Here is a 20774-nt window from a genome sequence, read left to right as displayed (position 1 = left end):
AGAGACACTGAGATCCGTGTAAGTGAAGTGTGGTTTGGGTGGATCAGAGTATCCATGTCTATAGAGATTAGGTGACTCAGGTCCTCTAGGTTGTGATTAATTAAGATCAGGAGTAACTGAGTAGCTAGTATCATCTCTGCCTCATGATAAATTGCATTTTCTTTGAAAGAAACATTTGGGCATAAGAAAATTCTTGTTCATATTTTTTGTAAATTACGCAGTATGCTGATCACCAATCCTTGTATTCTGCACCTTTGAGCAGTGATGTTTCTTCTAGATAGATGGGAAGTAAATATTGTAACATACAGTACAGGTACATTAGAAAAATGATCTCTTCATAATATATGTTTCTTACTTGTGATTCTCCATGCTTACTTTCTTCATTCCATGTTAAGGGTAGCCTGCTCTAGAGAATAATATATCGGATTCTATGTATTTCAAAAATCTCTGACATAGGAGAGAATAAATATCAGTTCCATATTAGAGATATTAATATCCATGTAAATTACTAAGTAGGGAGCAGAATACAGGGATATAAGGTGTAAACAGTGACAACACTACCGTGTGTATTAATGAAAGCTATATTAAAAAACAAACATACAGCACTTTGTATTGCACATTTATTTCATAGGAATGTAGACTGTCTAGCCTGCTTGTACTGCTGCTGGTTGCCAATCTGCTCAGCATTGTACTAAGTTCTCTTTTATTAAGACTGGGTACATAATTCAATTTGTTACATTGTAAAGGCAATAGAATAAAGTTTACACATCTAATTGTTGGTAGGTAGCATATTTAATTGTTTCAACTAGTTCAGATAACCCTCAAAGTAGTTAAGTAGAGGTTACCAACTTAGATAATAGGTTATTTCCCTTTTAGAGAATTTAGGGATGTGTATACGCTTACTTTAACTTTTTACAGAGCAGGGTATGTTATTGTACAGGTTATTTTACTTTTATAAAAAGGAAAAATTATCAAAGTTAATTCCTATAAAAGTTAAAGGCAGTATACTATGACAAATGCATAGCATTTGGCCCATAGTGATTGGTTAAAGCACAGACCAGCATGATAGTGACTTGATAAGAATGGTAATATGATACTGTATATGCAGATTTATTGTGGTAAACATTTATATGACCGAGTCAAAGGCCTTGTCCACAATACATTACCGATCTTGAGAACCATACTCAAAAGCATTTTAATTAAACCAGCTCAAAGTGTTCACGCTAAAGTACCAATTCATGTTTAGTCAGGCTTAATGGGTACAACAGTATTTAAATAGTTTGGTTACAGTTCTTAGCAGTGCAATGGACTGTGTCACCTAACACGATAGTATCCCATCATGCACAGTCTATTTACAACCTTGCAAATACAGTACTGTATTTGTAATGTCCACGCACCAAAACATATCAGAAAGCATTTTGGGATATTGGAGGATACACAAAAAATGTAGTTTGGCATTTCAGCTTCCAGACTTCTGATAAACCGCACTACACGATGCAATCTAATTTAGAACCGGACTCCAGACTACCCCGAGGTGGGCTCGAGTCCGGTTCTCGGGTACAGTATTAAATGCTGCCACAGTGTAGACGCTAACTGTATTTAGCACTTTTAATATGGTTTAAAGGCATAGTGTGGACAGGGCCAAAGTAGCAGTTAAAACCCCAAGTACAAATTAATTTGTTATAAATATGATAATTTATTTGGAACTGTAGAAAGCTAATTTCATTTTTTGATATTATACAGTATAATTATTACAAAAAAGTGTCATAAAGTTGCACCCTTCAAACAAAAGTGCAGGTTGATCATTAGTAAGCCCAAAAAAAGTGTGAGAATGCAAGACATTTTTTCCCCCTCGTTTTGAAAATTGAAGCAAAACCCATTTTTATTGCAAGTAACTGCAAAACTCAAGCAAACTATATTCTACGATAAAATAACCCAGCCTGATTTGCTGAAAAAAAAGATAGTTTGAGTTTGAAATGACATAGTTTCAAACACTGGAAAGAATTTTTAACTGTAAAGATCTTTATTAGAAGACACAGAAGAGTCCCAGTTTAAATGTAGGAGACTTCAGTGGCTCAATAGCACAGCCACAAAAAATGTTTGATTAAATAAAAAAAAAAACTAAATAGCACAGAGCAGCTTCATAAATCAATGCAGCTGTTGAGGATACAGTAGTTTTTTTTTGTTTTTTTTTAAATGACCTTGTATAATTTGAATGTATCCAAATTTAGAAATAACAGCCTGCCATGACAGAATGGTCTTTTCTCTGATGTAATCAAACATTGCTAATTAACTGCATTCTCAGTATAGTGTACATGAAGGTTTCAATGCTGTAACCAAATGAAGATCCATCCTTTATATTCCAGAAACAAACACAAAATGAGTAGTTACTCCTTGTATTCTAAAGACAAATACACAGGCACAGGATGCACAGAAGTGTATGGATTGGATGTGCAGAATTCTGGGAAAGCAGATTTGACTGGCAAAATGCAGGGAACTCAATTTTCTCTTTGTAACAACCAGCCAATGCACAGTGTTTGGAAATACCATTGGGATACCTTTATATAACAATATTATATTACTATATCATGAAGAAACCCTGGCAGAACCATTTGTAACTAAATAGATTTAGCACACATAAGGAGCAGTGGTGGGATATTGTTAACTGATGTTAGTACTGCCTTAATAATAATCAGTGTATATGATTGGTTTATACTCTTGTGATACTGTAAAAATCTGAACATGTTGTTCTACAAATGACTGAACTACCATTGCCCCACAGTACAGAACCACTGCATAACAATCAGAGATAATTTGGTACCTGTTATATGACAAACATGTTGATATTTTTTCAACAATGAATTAATATCTGTAAGTAAATGACAATATACAGTAGGGTGACTTAGATTTAGAGGGAGCAGGATACAATGCTTACAATGATTTGTTTCTTTATAATTGCTGATAAAGTGTTTGCCTTGTTTAAAAAAGAAAAAAAGAAAAAGGGAGCCTCTAATGCTCTGCTCATGTCTGTCAATCTGTCATACTGTACATGGTAAATACTATAACTGCTTAATTTGGCACTCATCTTTACCAAATTTTTATAAAACACTCATCCTTGTATAGATGTTTCAAATCGCATTTTGCTATAATTTGACAAACTATGCAAATAATAAAAATATTAGAAACCATTTAGCTACTGTTATATTATTACGCTAATACGAGGACCCCATGACTGTGCATACTCTGGTTTATTTATCTCAATTGTGCTCCCAAATTACACATTATTGCATTAATAAACACACTATCACATTGTAAAGATACAATCACGGAATTTCTTGGTTAATGTTGCTAACAGTTCACTCAAGGAATGAATAATGAGACGGCATCCATTTATAGACTTTTTTAGTGAGACCTTTTTAGTGGTACCATCCTGAAAATGACTGTGTCATTAACCACACAACAGCTATCAGGCGCAAAATCATTCACTTTACACACAGTGCTACCTGACTACTCATCATAGCAAAAGACCAATGCTGTGCCAGTGAGTCAGTCCCATGCTTTCAAACTCAGCAGTAAATCAGATCTGTCACCTCTTCATATATTAAAAAGTAAGTTCACCCCTAAATCAATCATTAGTGGTTTAAAGTTTTTGCTTCAGTCAATCAAAGAAAATCTATCAATACAGATGGCGCAGCTTTATCGGGACACCTCGGGAGAAGGAAAAATATCCTAAATAAGTGGCTGTCCCAATTAAAGGAGAGGCAGTTGAGACCTTAGTCACACTTTTTGTTTCTTATGAAAAGAAAAAAAAAGAAATCCGTTCACATTATGAGTCCTCCTCCAAGTTCAATGTGGTTTTACGAAATGTACACAAGTCACAGCGTAATCATGTACTCACTACACTGGGCTACGCGACCTGTCTTGCTCTGCAAAGTGCTTTCCGTTCATCGTTTGAAAATACTGTATCCCAATTAAACAAAGTCATGTCCCAATTAAACAACATAAATAACCCATTTAACCAGAAATCCCGATTATCAGTACCCGATTAGGCGGTGCCGACTGTGTAACTGTAGTATTATGCTTTATTGGTTAGTTTCCCAGACCCCTATCAGCTCTTTTCTTGGACTACCTAATGTTTCCATGTGTAATGTAATCCAATATTAGTGATAATCAGGGTCTGTGTAAAGTAAATCTTTTTGGAGGTAAAAAACAAAACATTGGGGTCCCCGAGTGGCTCACCAGGTAAAAGCAGAGCCGCGTGGTGTGCAGGGTGAGTCATACAGTGCAGGTTAATGTCCTGGCTGTAAGGAGTCACCGGTCTTTACTGGGGATTCCAGAAGGAGCCGCACTGGCTGTCGCGCTGCCATGGGTTAGGGAGGCAAAACCGGCAGTGACTGCTTCTCCTCATCATGCTACAGTGAACCCTGCTGGCCAAGCGCCCAGTGAGCTCAGAGTGGACACCTGCAGAGGCCTGTAACTCGCTTGATGGTATGAGTTTGAGAATAATATTAATGTTAATAATAGTTGAGAAATACCTTATATTATTCATTTTTAAAAAAAAGTTCAGTGAGTAGGGTGTACAGTTGACGTTATTAAATCTGCCTAAAATATGTTGGATTGGAAACACTGGAGACAATCAAAAGAGCAAGTAGTGTCAATGTGAGCGTCCCTGCAGTGCCTCACAGTCACATGTGCTTTGTGTATATTCAAAGATATATACAGTAAGAATTAGCACTCAGATTTGCTTACTGCATAAAATGTAAAAACTGTCAAATGTACATACGAAGATTCATTCTTAGCCACGTGGGACATATCTGTCACTTAACTGATTTTTTGTATTTTTTTTTATAAGCAAGCATAATATCAAAACGGAAGCGTAAGTCTAGAGAACCCAATTGTCCCCATTTTTAATGTGCAGGTTCAGAGTGCCATCTGCTGGTAAAGTTATGATTTTTTCTCCTGGGAAAATGTCACACTTCAATGGCAAAAAAGGGCCTTGATAACTATAGTGCAGACATTATCAAAACTTTATTTTGAGAAATCAGTAAATGTTCTTGAATCCTTATGTCAGCAATTACAGCTAAAAGAGCAGCAAGGTTTGAAAGAAACTAGTGCCAAATATCCATAGTGTAAATCCACTTTTATACACTAAAAAGCAACACATCCCATAAGTGCAGTGGTACATCAAATGTTATTCATAGAAAAAACATGAATAGACAACTGTCTCCACTTTCACTACTAGTGCCAAATGCGTGGGATAGCTGTTCTTTCTTTTACCTCCAAAAATGGGTTTCTGCAATGGTGACTTCCACCATTTGCACTTTTAGCAGGGAAGAATATACATTTACCCCATAAGGAGAATCTGAATAGGACATATTTTAAATAATAAATGCCTTTTTCAGGTACAGTGCCTTCATGTGTGTACTTGTGCTGCATACCAGTGACTCACAGCATATAATCCTTCTCTCCTCTCTCAGCTGATTATTTAAATCATTGTTTAAAATGGAGGATCTTTAGTTTAGTTTCTGCAAATCAGTTGAACTATTGAAATAAGGGGGTTTATATGACATACTAAGAACATCTAATGCAAAAGGAATGCAGTCTCTAATGCTACCAATACAACATTTAACCAAAAATGAATCACAAAAAATAAAAACTTATACTTACTATATAATCAAGAAATGAATGGAAAATAAACTGATACAGATAAAAAAGAAAAAGATTGCCGCAACACATTTGTTCCAAGTCAGACAAAAAAAAACAGTGAGTAAAACATAGTGTTAATAAGTTTGGCTGTTTCAAACTTGCCTCTGACTGCAGAAATGAGAAAAAGTGACTCCTTGTGGAAACAAGCTGGTAGTACGCACAACACATACAGGCAGACACAACCTCTCATACATTAGTAAATGAGAAACACATTTTTTTGTTGTAAAAATTAGATTTATTGCTCTTTAACCAAGAATGAATAGTATAAATATGCAGCAAATAAAGCATAGCACAATCTAAAATGGTAGCACTATTTCAACCAAGGATCTTGAACAAAGGAGATGTCTTTATATTGGGATGTGATGCTCCATAGGAATGGCTGGCAAAAAAAGACACTGTGGAAGATTGTATACACTAACATTGTCTAAAATACACTAATAAGGTACACACTATAGAAAGGTAGACTATACCCAACTAAACCATCAAAGTTGATTGTTACTTTTAATATTGTACAATGGGAAAAAAGTGCTGAGAGCTTTCAGTTGTCTTAACAAATTACTGAGCACATTTAAAAGCAGAATACATGTTATAGACATCTGTAATACATTGCGCTGGATTGTGGTGTATTGGACGTTGATACCCTGAATGAAATACTGTAGTTTTAGGCTGTTTTTACACATACAGTATATATGTATGTAGGCATGTTTTGTGTCCAGAAGCCATTGATTTGGTAAAGGGATTTGTTTTCCTTTTTCTAAGAAACCTACGGTTTGATAAGTAATTTACCTGAGTAACAGAAGTAAACAGGGATTTCAAGGCTTTTAAATTACAAAGCAAGCATTCAATTATGCGATTATGGGACATATACAGGTACATGTGGTGCTCTTACTTAGCCTGGAAGTATTTATCAAGTTTAGAACTGCTGTACACATAAACTGTATTTCCCAACACAACTACAGTATATTACAGGCAAAGGCTTTTTAAAATGAGTTCAGTTTGTCATTGTTACAAAGAAATGAAGTACAGATTACTCAAGTTTGTGCAACTTGGCTTTCATGTACATTTAGGATTTTTTGACGTTCTCCTACTTTTAAATCAGAATGTGAAGGACAGTGTTGGGAAAAGCAATCTAAACAATTGTTCCCAGAACAAATAATATTGTAATGCTGCAATAGCGTATGCACTTAATTCTAGTAGTGCGTTATTGTTAATATTTGCTATAGTACAGATAATGTTCACAGCAAATAATTACTGTACAAAGTATAGTCTGGAGACATTTATAAGCTGCGGTTATGAATCATTATTTACAATGGAATCGTGGAATGAGTTCACTGACAAAAAACAATGGAAATAATCTGAAATCAACTTAAATCTACTGAGATCAATGTTTTAGCAATAAAAAGGTTTGGAAATAAGATTTGTTTAATGGAAGAATTAAGTACAAAAAATAATGTGATGAACTGACAGAGTTGTGTAGAAACTATATCAATGGTGATAAATCAGAAATTCGGAAGGCAATAAAAAATGTCGGCAGTTCCTGTCCATTCGAAGTGCCTTGCATGTAATTTTTTTTTACTTTTCTCTCTTTGTGCTCTGTTTACATGTTTTCATTGGTTTCTATAGTCCTGGTCCATGGACCATTGACAACAAACAGCAGTCCCTGCATTACGGTGCCTTCTCAAAGTGCCGAGTCTTAATTCAACTGAAGGGGCATGAAGAGGGAAACTTGTCACGTTCATGAGGTAAGCTTGGAGTAATTTGGAGGGGAGAACTTGCGCCTCAAGTACTTGAGAATGTAAAGTGGAAGACAGCTCACAACAGTTATCACTGACACTTTCCACAGGAAGGTCGGGGTTGCGATAAAGGCGACATCTAGGAAAAATGAAAGACATGGTGGATAAGTGAATGTGGATGCAAAATTGGATCAACCTGTGCCGTTTCAAATGAGGATGTGAAAAGAAGCCACTGTCACCAAATTATTCCTAGCTCATGGCATCAAGAACCACTTTTACGTGTTACCAATATATCTTACTGGAGACTATTTTGTTCATATATTATACCTCTGTACACTTTAAACTGGAGATATGGTACAGTATATCTGAGTTACTTTATACAATTGTCTTGAACTGCCTAAAAAAACATAAAACAATACAAACAAAAAAGAGAAAATGGCCATATTTACCAAATTTGACAAAATAAAAACTTCACTTAAACTCATAACTTAAATGAATACATGGGTCACTTTAAAGAGAGAGAAAGAACAAGCAAGGAATTGACTATCCACAAGCTGCTATCAAGTTTTTATAACAGTGCCATTTCACCACACAGACTCCACAGTTTATTTTTGGAGTTCAGTTTTTCATCCCACAGTATTAAGAGTAAAACTAAAGAACAACTGCTCTTTTGAGGTAAAGTTGCTAAGCAACCTTACTTGTAAGATGTTTTCAGCATGTGGAACTGACATATGACGTAAACAGTAAAGCCAAGCTGTTCATAAAAAAAAAGAAAAAATCAGACTTTTAATTATTTAAAATAACTGAGCTTCACTGTTTGAAATGGTAATGGTTTGCAAATGGAATAATAGCCTGCTCGAAAATCATAGACGTATGTAAGCACACAAGAAAGTTCTAACCACGTTTTTACCTAAAAGAATCATAATAACTTTCCTTTTTTCCTTTTTTTAAGAATGCTTCACTACCTTTTTCCCATCAATAATTTATCAAAATTAAACGAGAAAGCATTCCTTTATAAAACCACCTACCTAAGAAAGCTCCGAATGACACTCTGCCTATACCTTTACAATGGTAAAACGGCAAGGAGAAGCATGGAAGAAAAAGATAGATTTAAAAAGAGTTGCTGTAGCAAGAGATCTACACAGTCTATACACCTACTGTGATTGTTTAAGCATTAGGAAACACACCTTGTCTTTCATTACTTTCTCGGTACTTACTGTTACAGCATTCAGTATACTTTATTACTATATGTATTGTTGCAACAATGTAAATCACAAGTGTTCCGATATATGTATCCACCTATCCATAGACAGACAGTCCTATTGTATAGCAGATTGATCCATTACAGGTTTTAATATTAACTTAATTTATCATCATGTGTAACAAGGTAACAAGCTGCCCACTAAAGTTACATAAAAGCTGTAATGGCAGTGGGGATCTTTATTGCACTCCTGCTGTCCTCAAGTCATTTCACAAACTACCATTCAGTTCAAGCAAAAATGTCCAGCTTCTCATCCAAATCAGACTATTAGCCACGTTGCTGCTTTCACTGTTTTAACAATGACAAGAGGAACGTGCAGCAATATGTCATTCACATGGGAAGCTGGAGATTCTATCAGAGCATTTTAAAAAATAAATGTAAGGCAGCAACAGTAAGTACTGATAATGCTGGAACAGACTGTGCCACTTTAATATTTCTTTTCAAAATTAGATTTTTTTGGTATCAGTTCTGTATACTCGAAACAGTAGATTTACAATTTGATATTGCACAATTATTTTAGACAGCAATGAAGAAGTTTCATATTTGAAATGAATGTACCAGCAATTAAGATTTCAAGAAACGGAAAAGAAAAACTGCAAACATATATAAAAAAAGGAAAGCAGAAACATAGCGCTTTGTGCAATACAATGCAATATAAATCATGCAGCACATTCTAAACAGCATGACACAGCCCAGGTTCGCTTTTTATAAGTGTCACGGGTCTAACTATTCAAACAAGAACCTTGTATTCTTATGAAATTAAGGTTTTGAGGGAATGTTGTTTTTTGTTTTTGCACCTGCTCCAGACTTTATATATTTATATATATCATTGACAAATGTGTATGAGAAAATTGCCTTATTTTATTTAAAATTGTAAAACAAGTCTGTGTTTTGCAGTTTTAAATACTTTCTATGAAATTCTTTCTGCCAGTTTTGATTAACTTTAAAATGTATTTTCTTTTTCAATTTCAAAATAAACATGAGGATTAAGTCAATTCTAGTACATTTTAACAATATACAGAAACATATACAAAAAACAAAACAAAACAAACAAAAAAAACAGTATTGGTGTGTAAGAGTATTTTGCAATGAACAGATTTTAGGGATGTCCTGGAAAAACCTGATAACCCACAATTACATTTTCTTTAGATAACCTAATCCTTGCGTTCTATTACCAATGGAATAACATTTTCTGAAAGCTGAAGTGTTGTGGGTGAAGTTCTGAAGTGTTGTGGGTGAAGTTCTGAAGTGTTGTGGGTGAAGTTCTGAAGTGTTGTGGGTCAAGTTCTGAAGTGTTGTGGGTCAAGTTCTGAAGTGTTGTGGGTCAAGTTCTGAAGTGTTGTGGGTCAAGTTCTGAAGTGTTGTGGGTCAAGTTCTGAAGTGTTGTGGGTCAAGTTCTGAAGTGTTGTGGGTCAAGTTATTTTTTATTCTGCAGTTTCCTGGGTATCAGTATATATTGTTTTCTAAAAAACAAAAAAATAAAACAACTTGAAAATCCTCGGGAAACTTGACTTATGCACCAAACCGCATGGTATAACCATTTCTTGTGGATATATACATACATTTAATGACAAAATAAATACATTAAGTCTTGCTTACTTCATTAAAAAATAATTGAATGTAACTACCTATAATGCAAATTAAATTCACAAGAAAAACACAGATAAATGATAAACTTACTCCAGTTTACTTTGTAAAAACTTACCAAAATATTCATTGAGAAAGGCAAGGGAGGCCACATAGCAGCCAAGACTGAGGAACTCTCCGAAAACCATTAACCAGTGCCACGTCCTGATGGTCAGTGCAACCATCAGCAACTCTGTCAATATCAGGGCAGTGAAGGAAATGGACACGACATGCACAAACTCTGACTCAAACAGCAGCAGCGCACCATACATTAAAATACCACCTGGTAAGAAAAGAAAAACACAAGGTATTCATGTACTATTTTATAGTACCATATCATTCCTGAGTGATTCTTTACATCATCAGAAACCTCTCTTTAAGAGTGTTGTTTCATAAACCAAAATGTAAGAAATATTTGCAAAAATCATTTTCAGTTTACTGTTACATAAACTGAAAAAATGAAAAATGAAAACTAAGAGTATTCTCCAGATAATTCTTGTGATTTAAGTCAATCACAGCTATCTGAAAAATAAGTGTGGTTAGAAAGGAGGAAGGTGTAGTTTCAACAGAGGGTAAACCCTCCTTTCTTGAAGCCTTCCTGCCACTTCATTACCTTGTAAACTAAACAAGCATGCCCTTGCTACTACATGCAGGAGCAGGAAGGATACAGTATGCATGTAATCTGAAACATCGACAGATCTTATCAATTCAACATGAGTTTATAAAGCAATAACCATCTTAGGTAAAAATACATAACAATAACTAAAACATAGTGCACACTGAATTGTCACAAATTTTAGTTCTGTTTTTGACTTTGTAAGATCTTTAGCCTGAACTAAAAAGAAACAAAAAACAGATGTGAACAGTAAAACCCCACAAGGGCCTTTAATGTGTGTGTATAAGGTATGTTAAACATACCGAAACGTTGAGAAGTTGGCTCTAAGCAGAAACGATATATATACTGTATATATATATATATATATATATATCTAAGCAGTTGCTATACTACATATATAAATAATAAATACTAATATAAATAGCCTTTTTAAAATGTTTTCTTTAAATACATATTTTTCTCATAGCAACATAACTTATCTTATTACATGTGACAGTGCTATGTCTTATCAGTTTAAGTCTGCCGTCTTTGGCATTGCAGGCCTAAATTACAAAGAATGCACGAGACAGCACTTAAAAATAGATTACCCTGTGACACATATTCATATATACAATGAGGGGTAAAGAACCAAAGTGACATACGTATGTTTTAAGTTAACATGTACAGTTTTATGCTTTATTATAAATTAAACAAGTTTTCATGTGAAATATTGCCTGTCATTCATGTGAAACATGGCCTTATTTTCTATGCATGAGACAATACTCTTATGACAATGTTAGATGTACAGAAATCTTCACAAATTTTTTCATTGGTGAACAGGGACAGTTAATACAAAGGATTTTGACATGTTACCAAAGGTTGTTTGCAGTGCAATGTTGACACCAATTTGATCTCATCCTTCACCTACTAATAATCTATACCCTTGATGACAGTTGACTTTATTTTAATTTTTTAACAAAAACAAAAGCCCTAAAACTTTACCCAACATGGAAGAAGCAGATCTGTCTGTTTCTGAACTTTTCATACGTAGAAGAAATGGCTCTAAAATCCACCCTAACAATCGTTCCCTTCAAAGCTGGCAGTAGACATCGGGACACAAGAAATTTGGGAAATGTGATCCCAGCAATTAAGAATTTGAAAGAAAATGCAGCCCCAAGCTTTCCACCGAATGCATCTGGGTATGATGTTTACTGTATTTTGACAGTCTTTCATTTATTTATAACATTGCATAAATTGTGCTTAATGGCCTCTAACTGATCACATAATTGCATTTTCGAACATTGTACACATTCCAGAGAGGCAAACACTGTAATAAATGAAACTTGATAGGCAGGTCGTTTAAAATTGTGCTCTTTTTTGTTTCTTTTTTAAAATGTTTTTACTATCAGCCTTTAATTAAAAACAGAACTGTTGAGATGTTACGCATCAATAAAAATACGTCCTCACTGCAAAAGTCTGTTTATAGACTAAAATATCGATTTACGCTATAGACAAAAAGCAATCTGCAACTGTTGATGAAATGAGGAAATTCAAGCTACTGAGAAACTACAGACAAAAATGGTTGAATAATTGTTTATATTATTGACAAATTTAAAGACACAAAAAACATCAAAGAAAAAATAGTTGCACGTACCTTGGTACACACTAATTAAAAACCAAATGAGAAAAGTCTTGAACGATAACGATCGACCCTAGGAAAAAAAAGGAGAGGTTTTAAAAGAAAGTAATTTTATTAATAATATCATAATCAAGGATTTGCAAAGCACTCTGACTACTACTATGTACAGCCATGGCCAAAAGTTTTGCATCACCTAGAATTTTATGATTGACACAATTTAGAAAACAACTATATGAACATCATTTAGATATTTTATTTATCATGTAATCAAAGAAACTACAAAATTATATCGCAAAAGTCATTGTCAGTTTTTCGTTATGTATATGGAAAACTACAAAGAGGTATGTATTTCAATATGTTAACGTAACATTATTCAGCAGGTTTAATTCGACTTTATGAAGCAAAATTAGTTAATTCTACAGATGGACAACTTTTGGACAACTGACCCCAGTTTTGTTTGTCATGGCATACTGCTTCACAGACACAAGTTCTGTAAAGCTATTGCAAATGGACAAACTAAGAGAATATGTAAATACCTTTGCTTCCCATTTGTTATACTCATGAAAAGAAAAAACTTGTTCCCACTGCCAAATATGTACAGTAACACTGCAGTAAGCAACAGCTAATGATAATGAACTGGCCTAAAAAAACAAACAAACAGTGGAGTCCTTTTGAACCCTTTCCCCTTTACCATATGAAGTCATACTAAACAACAGGTTTGTAAAATAATGGGATATTGCACACCAATCACTTTTCCTAGCTAGTACTAATTAGAAGACAGATCCATCAAATAACCAAGAATTAGCTCAGAAGAATTAGGAGATTGTGGTTTCCGTCTTCAGACAAGATTGGCTTGACCTAGACATCTGTCTGAAAAAAAAGCTCTGGGGCAGGCTGGCTGCCTGTCGAGTGGGTGGGTCTTATCCTGCTTGGTCATAAAACAAATAATTATAATCATAATAATAATAGTACAGTAATATTGTGGTGAGATCTGAGCTAGCCTTCTGTTCCTGAATTACTTTGGGGCGTGGGCCCTGTGAGCAGTGCTATTCATGCCACTGGAAAATGCTACAAAACTTCTTACCTTTGTGAGGTCCTTGTAAAGTTCAGGATATAAGAGAGCAGTCTCTGGCTTTACATCCTGATCTAAAACTAATGAGAAAACTGGAAACATTGTGTAGATTGTTGCATACCTGTAAACACAGTAGAAAACAGATCAACGTGTTACTGATCATCTCCAGCCTTAAATATATTTCTAATCACAGTACAGTTACTGCCTTGTGTATTATGTACTGCTGCATATTTCTTTTTAAAACACACATGTGTTATTTTTATCCACATGATTGAACTTGGAAATTGCTATCAAAGTCATTTTCATTCCATGTCCGGCTGTTAATTGAATACCAGATTGATGCATTCTTCCTTGCATACAAAATTATGAGGCTCCCTATTGTAAAACCCATGAGTATTTAGACATCCAACTCAGCGTTGGCCTCTCCCTGCAGATTTGATCAAAATGAAAACAGTGTCACTCTGTTAAACATGACTGAAGCATTACAGTCAACAAAATAAAGTTATTCTTTTTGTTAAAAACAGGAAATTAAAACACGAGTCTCCTTTGTTTACTTTCGACTTATAGTGTGGCTAACACCTCAGAATCAAATAAGAGAATAATAATAATAATAATAATAATAATAATAATAATAATAATAATAATAATAATAATAGATACCATAAAGCATCCACTTACCCCACCATGAGAAATCCCTGGTACAAGGGAACAGATGCAAAATAGAATACTGAAGAAAATACAGCCTAAAACAAAAAGGGAACATTGGGGGAGCTTTATATATATATAAAATGAAACCTGCTCAGTAATTTTCTGCACATTTTTAATGTTACAAGGTACTGTACCTGCATTGTGGAGATGATAAGGCCTCTGTGCATGACAAACTGACCCAGGGCAGCTGAACGCTTGTAGCTGTTGCGGCCGTGGACCATCAGTAACCTGCCAATGTGCTTAAACTGCTTGATGGAGAAATCTGCAGCCAGAGATGCTTGTTTCCCCTCCTACAATAATTTTGTTTTTGTTAATGGGAGACACGACCACAGTTTCTCATTCAGTCGCTGTTTTTTTCATGATTTTAAGTTAATATATCCATTTCATTCTGTCTCTTATTGTACAGTACTGTCTTCTTATGAGGCAGAAGATGGTCTTATAACATACGAGACAGGGTACACTACTTGATACATAATCTTTAGTAAAAAAATTAAATACAAAAGTAAAAAAAAGAGGATCCACATATTACGTGATTTTATTTCAAAGTGATTAAACCTTTGTAACTTACAATTGTGGAGTTAAGTGTTTTAAGTGTTTAATCCAATGTGTGAGATACAACAACAGTTCATATTTTACCTTTCCTTCTATTCCAATTCCACAGTCAGCTGCCTGGATCATACTAACGTCATTTCCTCCATCACCTGTAAAATAAAATTATAATTGTTTTGTATATTTGTATATGTTTTATTGTATGGGGGGTTATCAAGACTAATTTGATATACCTCAAAATGTAGTCTGATAAAATGAACAAGAACATTGGCCACTTGCCTGCTCAGATAATACAATTTACCAGAATAGGATATTCCCAGGAAATGTGGATATTGTGTGAAAATGTAATCAGTTACCAGGAATATGTCATTATCAGGTATGCAGTTAAGTGGAATACACAGTAAATCTAAAAGTTAAAATAAAACTCTACATGGAATCAAAAAGGTTGTATTTTACATTTATTTGTATGCCCCCTGGTGGACATTTGTTGATATTACTGGTACTCTGGCAGATTGACACCTGAATAAGGAAGTCCAAGTATCTGTGCTCACCTATTGCACAGGTACGCTTGCCAGTGTGCTGCTGCAGCAGCTTCACTATCTGGGCTTTCTGTGTGGGAGAGCATCGACAGCAGACCACTGCTGGGCACTGGCATGCCAGCTCCACAAACTCATGCTCGTAGTACTTCAGGCAGACCTACAGTTACAGAAAGGGCACTTTCAAAACAACTTCCTATGATGGCATTGAGAACAAGTTAAATACTGATACATGTGTTGTTAATAGTCTAAATACCTGCCGGTTTAGTATTCCCTGAGTAAGGCAGTAAACACTAAAAAACTTAGGGGGAAAAAAAAAAAAAAACGAAAAAGAAACAAGGGGAGCATTGTAACAACAGCCTTGTAGATTCGCTGAGTTATTGTTTGGTGCAAACATTATGGAACGTAAACGTGTTGTATTGAGTTTGAGTTTTTACCTCTAGCGAGTCCCCTGAAATAACAAAAGCGCAGTCATGTTTTCTTCTGAAAGCATTCAACTCCAAATGAGCTTCTCCTCGGTTTAACACCTGCAATATTACAATGAGTTGGGGTTAATAATAAACACTGTATTAAAAGTAAGAGTAATTAATGTAGGCACAAGTAATCCATTAATCACCATCAGACCTAGGAACTAGATGAAGATGTCTGAAAGTGTTTGTGCTATTTTAGTTTTTGGCTTAATGCCACACACCTGAGCCTGTGACTTCTACATTATGTTTTCAATTATTAGGCTCAGCTTGTAAAACCTGAAATGGCTCAAACTGATATGCATTGCTAATCTAAATTCCATCCCTGTATCGTCCCTTTTGGTTTTACATTTTGATTATATTGTTCACAAAAGAAACATAGGCAATGGAAAATGTTATCAATTTTCATGAACTGAATACTGTTTCAAATAAAGCACTTAATAATGTATTATTTGAAATAAGTGGGGCATATCATTATTATGAAACCCCATACTGTGGCTAATTGTCTCTGAAGCTACATAAAAGCAAGTTATCATAGGCAGTTTGCTTTAGTTCTACAATCTTCAAGTGTCCACTGAGACCACTTAGCACTTAAATGAGTGTGAATATATTCAAAAAGAAATATCATACGTTTCAGAGAATGTGAACAAGTAGCCCATTGGTGCTGCATGCCTATCAAAACAGGCTTTTGACAGTGAAAGCTGTACAAATTGTTTATTGTAGATAAAGCATTTCACATCTGCTGTGTAACTTTTACTGTGTTACTGCACTTTGTTTATTGACTATGATGATGATTATTAACAGAAGTAATAACAATAACAATTATAATAACAGCAATACAATCTACTACCATTACATTATTATTATTATTATTATTATTATTATTATTATTATTATTATTATTATTATTATTATTATTAATAGTCGTAATAGTCGTAATAGTAGTATTATTAGTTTTACAATAAGATATGTTATTATTATTATTATTATTTATTTCTTAGCAGACGCCCTTATCCAGGGCGACTTACAATTGTTACAAGATATCACATTATACATTATTTCACATTATACAGATATCACATTAAGGCAGTAGTAGTAGTAGTAGTAGTCGTAGTAGTAGTAGTAGTAGTAGTCGTAGTAGTCATAGTAGTAGTAGTAGTAGTAACGCTTCACGAATTTGCGTGTATGTACTTAATGTCTTGCTTAACTGTATTACTTAAAACCAGATAACTTTAAAATATATTTTTTAAAAAAACTCAATAAGATGCACATTTTGCTTCACAATTTCAAATTCAGATGTTTTACACACAAGTTCTTAGCAAAAACTGCAGAGAAAAATGTTCATATATAGTACACAAATACCCACATTTCCTAAATGATAATGCATTGCAGCATTTTGCAATAAAAGCTAGGTGTCAGTGTTAGCTTGAAACAAAAGACAATAGTGTTATGTATTTGATTTGACTAAAGAAATCTGGACAGTCTAATTGAGGAAATTCATTTACAGGATTATTCTTTTTTGTTTTAATTTCTTATCTTTAAAGCCCAAAAGGCCAAGAAGAAATTGTACTTGAACAAAGTCAGACCCTTTAACATTCTAATGGTAAATTACAGACTGCGGGCACTATTTATTATTCCGATTTCCTTTTTTCCTACAACAAATCACATTTCTATGTAAATTATATCCAAATAATTATGTTTGCAAATTAATTAGCTTTGTTTAAAATATATGGTTATGGGCTCATCTAACCCCTACAATGAACATATGAGTAAAACGGTCTATATGTCAAGCTTTCGCATCATTTAATTCAGTGGGATTTCTGTTAAACTAAAGGGTTAACTTAAACACGTTTCAAACTTACCGGTTTGAAGATATGAATATCCTGACTCCTGGACACCAAGTGTGAGCTTTTTGCAATACAGGTAGCAGTTTCTAGTTTATCCCCTGTTAACATCCATATCTGAAACAAATAGATCCCTTTAGCATGCAAACAATAAGTATCTTGAAAAGCATATACATCTTAAGTTAATAAAACATGTATTTCTTTGACAATAGTTTATTGTTTAAATCCATCCTTCTCATTGAAAATAAGGTGAGGTGATCACATACTGTAGAGGTTTTTAAATTATGGAGGGAATTGATCCAGAGAAATTGTTCACACTAATGAAAGCTAAGGAACATTAATTAGAACATTTCATTAGAGGCAGACCTATTTTATGTAAACAGTATATGGATTAATTTAATCAAAATCATGAAATCAAATAAGGTTAAACTTAAAATATAAACTAGTCTGGTAGACAGACAAGTGTAAGGCATTAGCCGTTAATCTTCTAAGTGTATCCTATACAGTAGGTTATACAAAATAAAATAAAATTGTATAAACGATTTCCTGAAAGAATCTTTCAATATGTCTTGTGATCTATCATTTAGTAACACTGCACTATTACATACGGGATCAGCTGATATCAGTTTTCTTAAGTCTTTGTGCAGATTAAGAACAATATTTGCGATGGAATGTCAGTGCTCGTTGTTTATTTTATATAACACATCAATTTTTTATACATCTAAAAACAAACATTTTTTTGCCTGGTGGCTACTATTCGAAAAGGCAAGCTCGATCTGGCAGACAACCTCTAATTTGATGGAATGCCGAATGTAATAATTGAACAAAGAGTTTCAAGATTTGATGTAACAGCAGTAGTAGTACATATCAGAAAACCACCATAAGAGTTCCAAATGCTCTGGAAAACTGGCAAAAAAGATGCAAAAAATATGTTGGGAAAAATACAGATTGAGAACTACAGTAAAGATATTAAAGATAAACTCTGAATCACAGCCATACACCACTAAAACACTAAACAATGTTGAAATAGATATAAAATTGCCTAATACAAATCGTTTTTTTTCATTTTTTTATTTACCTTTATTCCTGCATTTCTCAGTAGCTCAAGGGTAGGCCTCACGTCAGCCTGCAGCTGGTCCTCGACTCCTGTGAGGCAGAGAAGTTCCATCTCACGCTCTAAACTCTCAACCACAGCAGCTACTTTCAGAGCACGGTCATGTATGCTTAACTTGGCTTGGCTATAACGGCTCTGTAGAGAGAAAAAAATATATAAATACAGTAAAGATATGTGTAAACATACAAGATGTACTATTCATGAAGTAGACAGTTTAGCTAAGTTTTATATATTACATGAAGACAAACGGATAAATAAAGAGAAACCTTTTCTTATATTTTGGGTATAATTTTAGCTAATTATTATATGAAAGGTTTCCCAATAAAAAACATTATTGATAAACACAGGATATATGACCATTTTAGCTGGAGTATAATACAAGGATATTTCTTGTTATGGTATTTAATATGAAATAACTACATTTAATGTTATTTGATTGTATACTGTACGACAGTGGTGGCTCCACAGAGGAGACAAGTGTCTTGTGTAACCTTTTTCAGTACCGGAAACATCGAAATACTACTATGGCAGCACATATACTAAAATTGGAACGATACAGAGAAGATTAGCATGGCCTCTTGCGCAAAGATGATACGCAAATTCGTGAAGCGTTACTACTACTACTACTACTACTACTACTACTACTACTACGACTACTACTACTACTACTACTACTACTACTACTACGACTACTACTACTACTAATAATAATAATAAAACATCTCAGTTTGAATGCAGTTATTAATGTTAAATAAGCTTCATGCTGCGGGATTCTTTGCGACATCTATTGACCATATTCCGTTATGTACTTGTATTCATTCAGGGTGATGCAAGTGTTCCAATAATGGTGGTTTTATTTTTTTTTCTCAGTCGGACACAGCGTAGTTTAAACAAAACAAAAGTATATGCAAGGAGTATATCTTACTTCTCTTTCTCTTGCTTTTCCTGTTTATCCGTTTTTTAATTTTAGGATCTCCAATTATTTGTAAAATTTCTCCCAATTTGGAATGCCCAATCATTATATTATTTTTTCTCTTTCACCGTGTCGATTCCCCACACAGCTCAGGGACCCAAGGCTCAATGGGCGTCCTCCGATTCCACGAGCCAATCGGCATCTTTTTACACCCAGGAACTTGAGCGTGGACGTCTGCAGGCTACTGGCCTTTGGAGGGCAAAGACCAGCCCAGCAAATCTGCCCCCCCCTTAATGCTCACTTTACATCTTGCACTGTAACCCTGTACTGCCCTGTAACACGACATTGCATTGGATACATGTTGTCAGTCTGAATACAATAATAAGATTCTACTGTTGCTTGGGGCTTAATGGAACCCCCAAGTCCTCTGCCTTTTTTCTGCTTCCCCATCTTTTTTTTGGCCACCAGCCGTCACTGCTGTACGAGTACCCCCCTATTTCCTATTTCATTCATTTAATGCAATCAGATAATTTACACAGTACAACAGTTATTGTCTCTGAGTACATTACATTTTTATTATTGTTAAAATAAACAAATACAGAGAATTAAGACTTATACTGAGGACTAGAACAGCAGTCAATTATTTACATATTATACCTCAAAATCCTGGTACTGATCTTCTGACAATGATTTCTTTGCTACCACTAGAGTGCGTAGTCCTTCTCTTGCCATGTTGCCACACTGAAAAAGAAAGAAAAACAGAACTTTTGAGAGACCTTTGCGGTGCATTCCCTGAAGGCCCTGCTGAAACATTAAAATGAATGTTCCATGTGCGTCTAACCCATTAACTAACAATTACTGACCAGAGAACTATTCATGTTCACTATACAGACGGCTACCTTAAAAACCAAAAAAAAAAATTGTATTTAAAACAGAGCCAGGGTGTGTGATATACTTTTCACATATGACGGAGGTACTTTTACAGCTTGGATGTACAGTGCACAGTCTGCC

At 34.5% G+C, this 20774-nt stretch overlaps 1 protein-coding gene and 1 non-coding gene across 5 annotated transcripts in view; one reads left to right on the top strand and one right to left on the bottom strand.

Annotated features, from left to right (window-relative positions):
• Nucleotides 1-6066: 6066 nt before the first annotated feature.
• atp9b (ATPase phospholipid transporting 9B) overlaps nt 6067-20774 on the bottom strand; it is a 162680-nt gene continuing 147972 nt past the window's right edge. For 3 of the 4 annotated variants that reach the window (XM_059012751.1, XM_059012752.1, XM_033992394.3), the window contains 13 exons: nt 20421-20504; nt 18815-18985; nt 17755-17853; nt 15863-15952; nt 15441-15585; nt 14977-15041; nt 14475-14630; nt 14311-14375; nt 13645-13753; nt 12576-12633; nt 10406-10609; nt 8468-8500; nt 6067-7578 (listed from right to left, as the gene is read on the bottom strand). In XM_059012751.1, the coding sequence (XP_058868734.1) occupies nt 7442-7578; nt 8468-8500; nt 10406-10609; nt 12576-12633; nt 13645-13753; nt 14311-14375; nt 14475-14630; nt 14977-15041; nt 15441-15585; nt 15863-15952; nt 17755-17853; nt 18815-18985; nt 20421-20504 (1416 nt within the window). In that variant the 3' untranslated portion in view covers nt 6067-7441. The remainder of the gene's footprint in view (nt 7579-8467; nt 8501-10405; nt 10610-12575; nt 12634-13644; nt 13754-14310; nt 14376-14474; nt 14631-14976; nt 15042-15440; nt 15586-15862; nt 15953-17754; nt 17854-18814; nt 18986-20420; nt 20505-20774) is intronic. The other variant, XM_033992395.3, reaches the window with a different exon arrangement.
• On the top strand, nt 19370-19473 carry LOC117395081 (U6 spliceosomal RNA). The gene has a single exon (XR_004543458.3). It is a non-coding gene; the product is annotated as a U6 spliceosomal RNA (small nuclear RNA).

This window comes from Acipenser ruthenus, chromosome 3 (genome assembly GCF_902713425.1).
Source record: "Acipenser ruthenus chromosome 3, fAciRut3.2 maternal haplotype, whole genome shotgun sequence".
Classification (NCBI taxonomy): Eukaryota; Metazoa; Chordata; class Actinopteri; order Acipenseriformes; family Acipenseridae; genus Acipenser; species Acipenser ruthenus.
The sequence above is the reverse complement of the archived record's forward strand: the minus strand, read 5'-3'. Positions and strand labels throughout refer to the sequence as shown.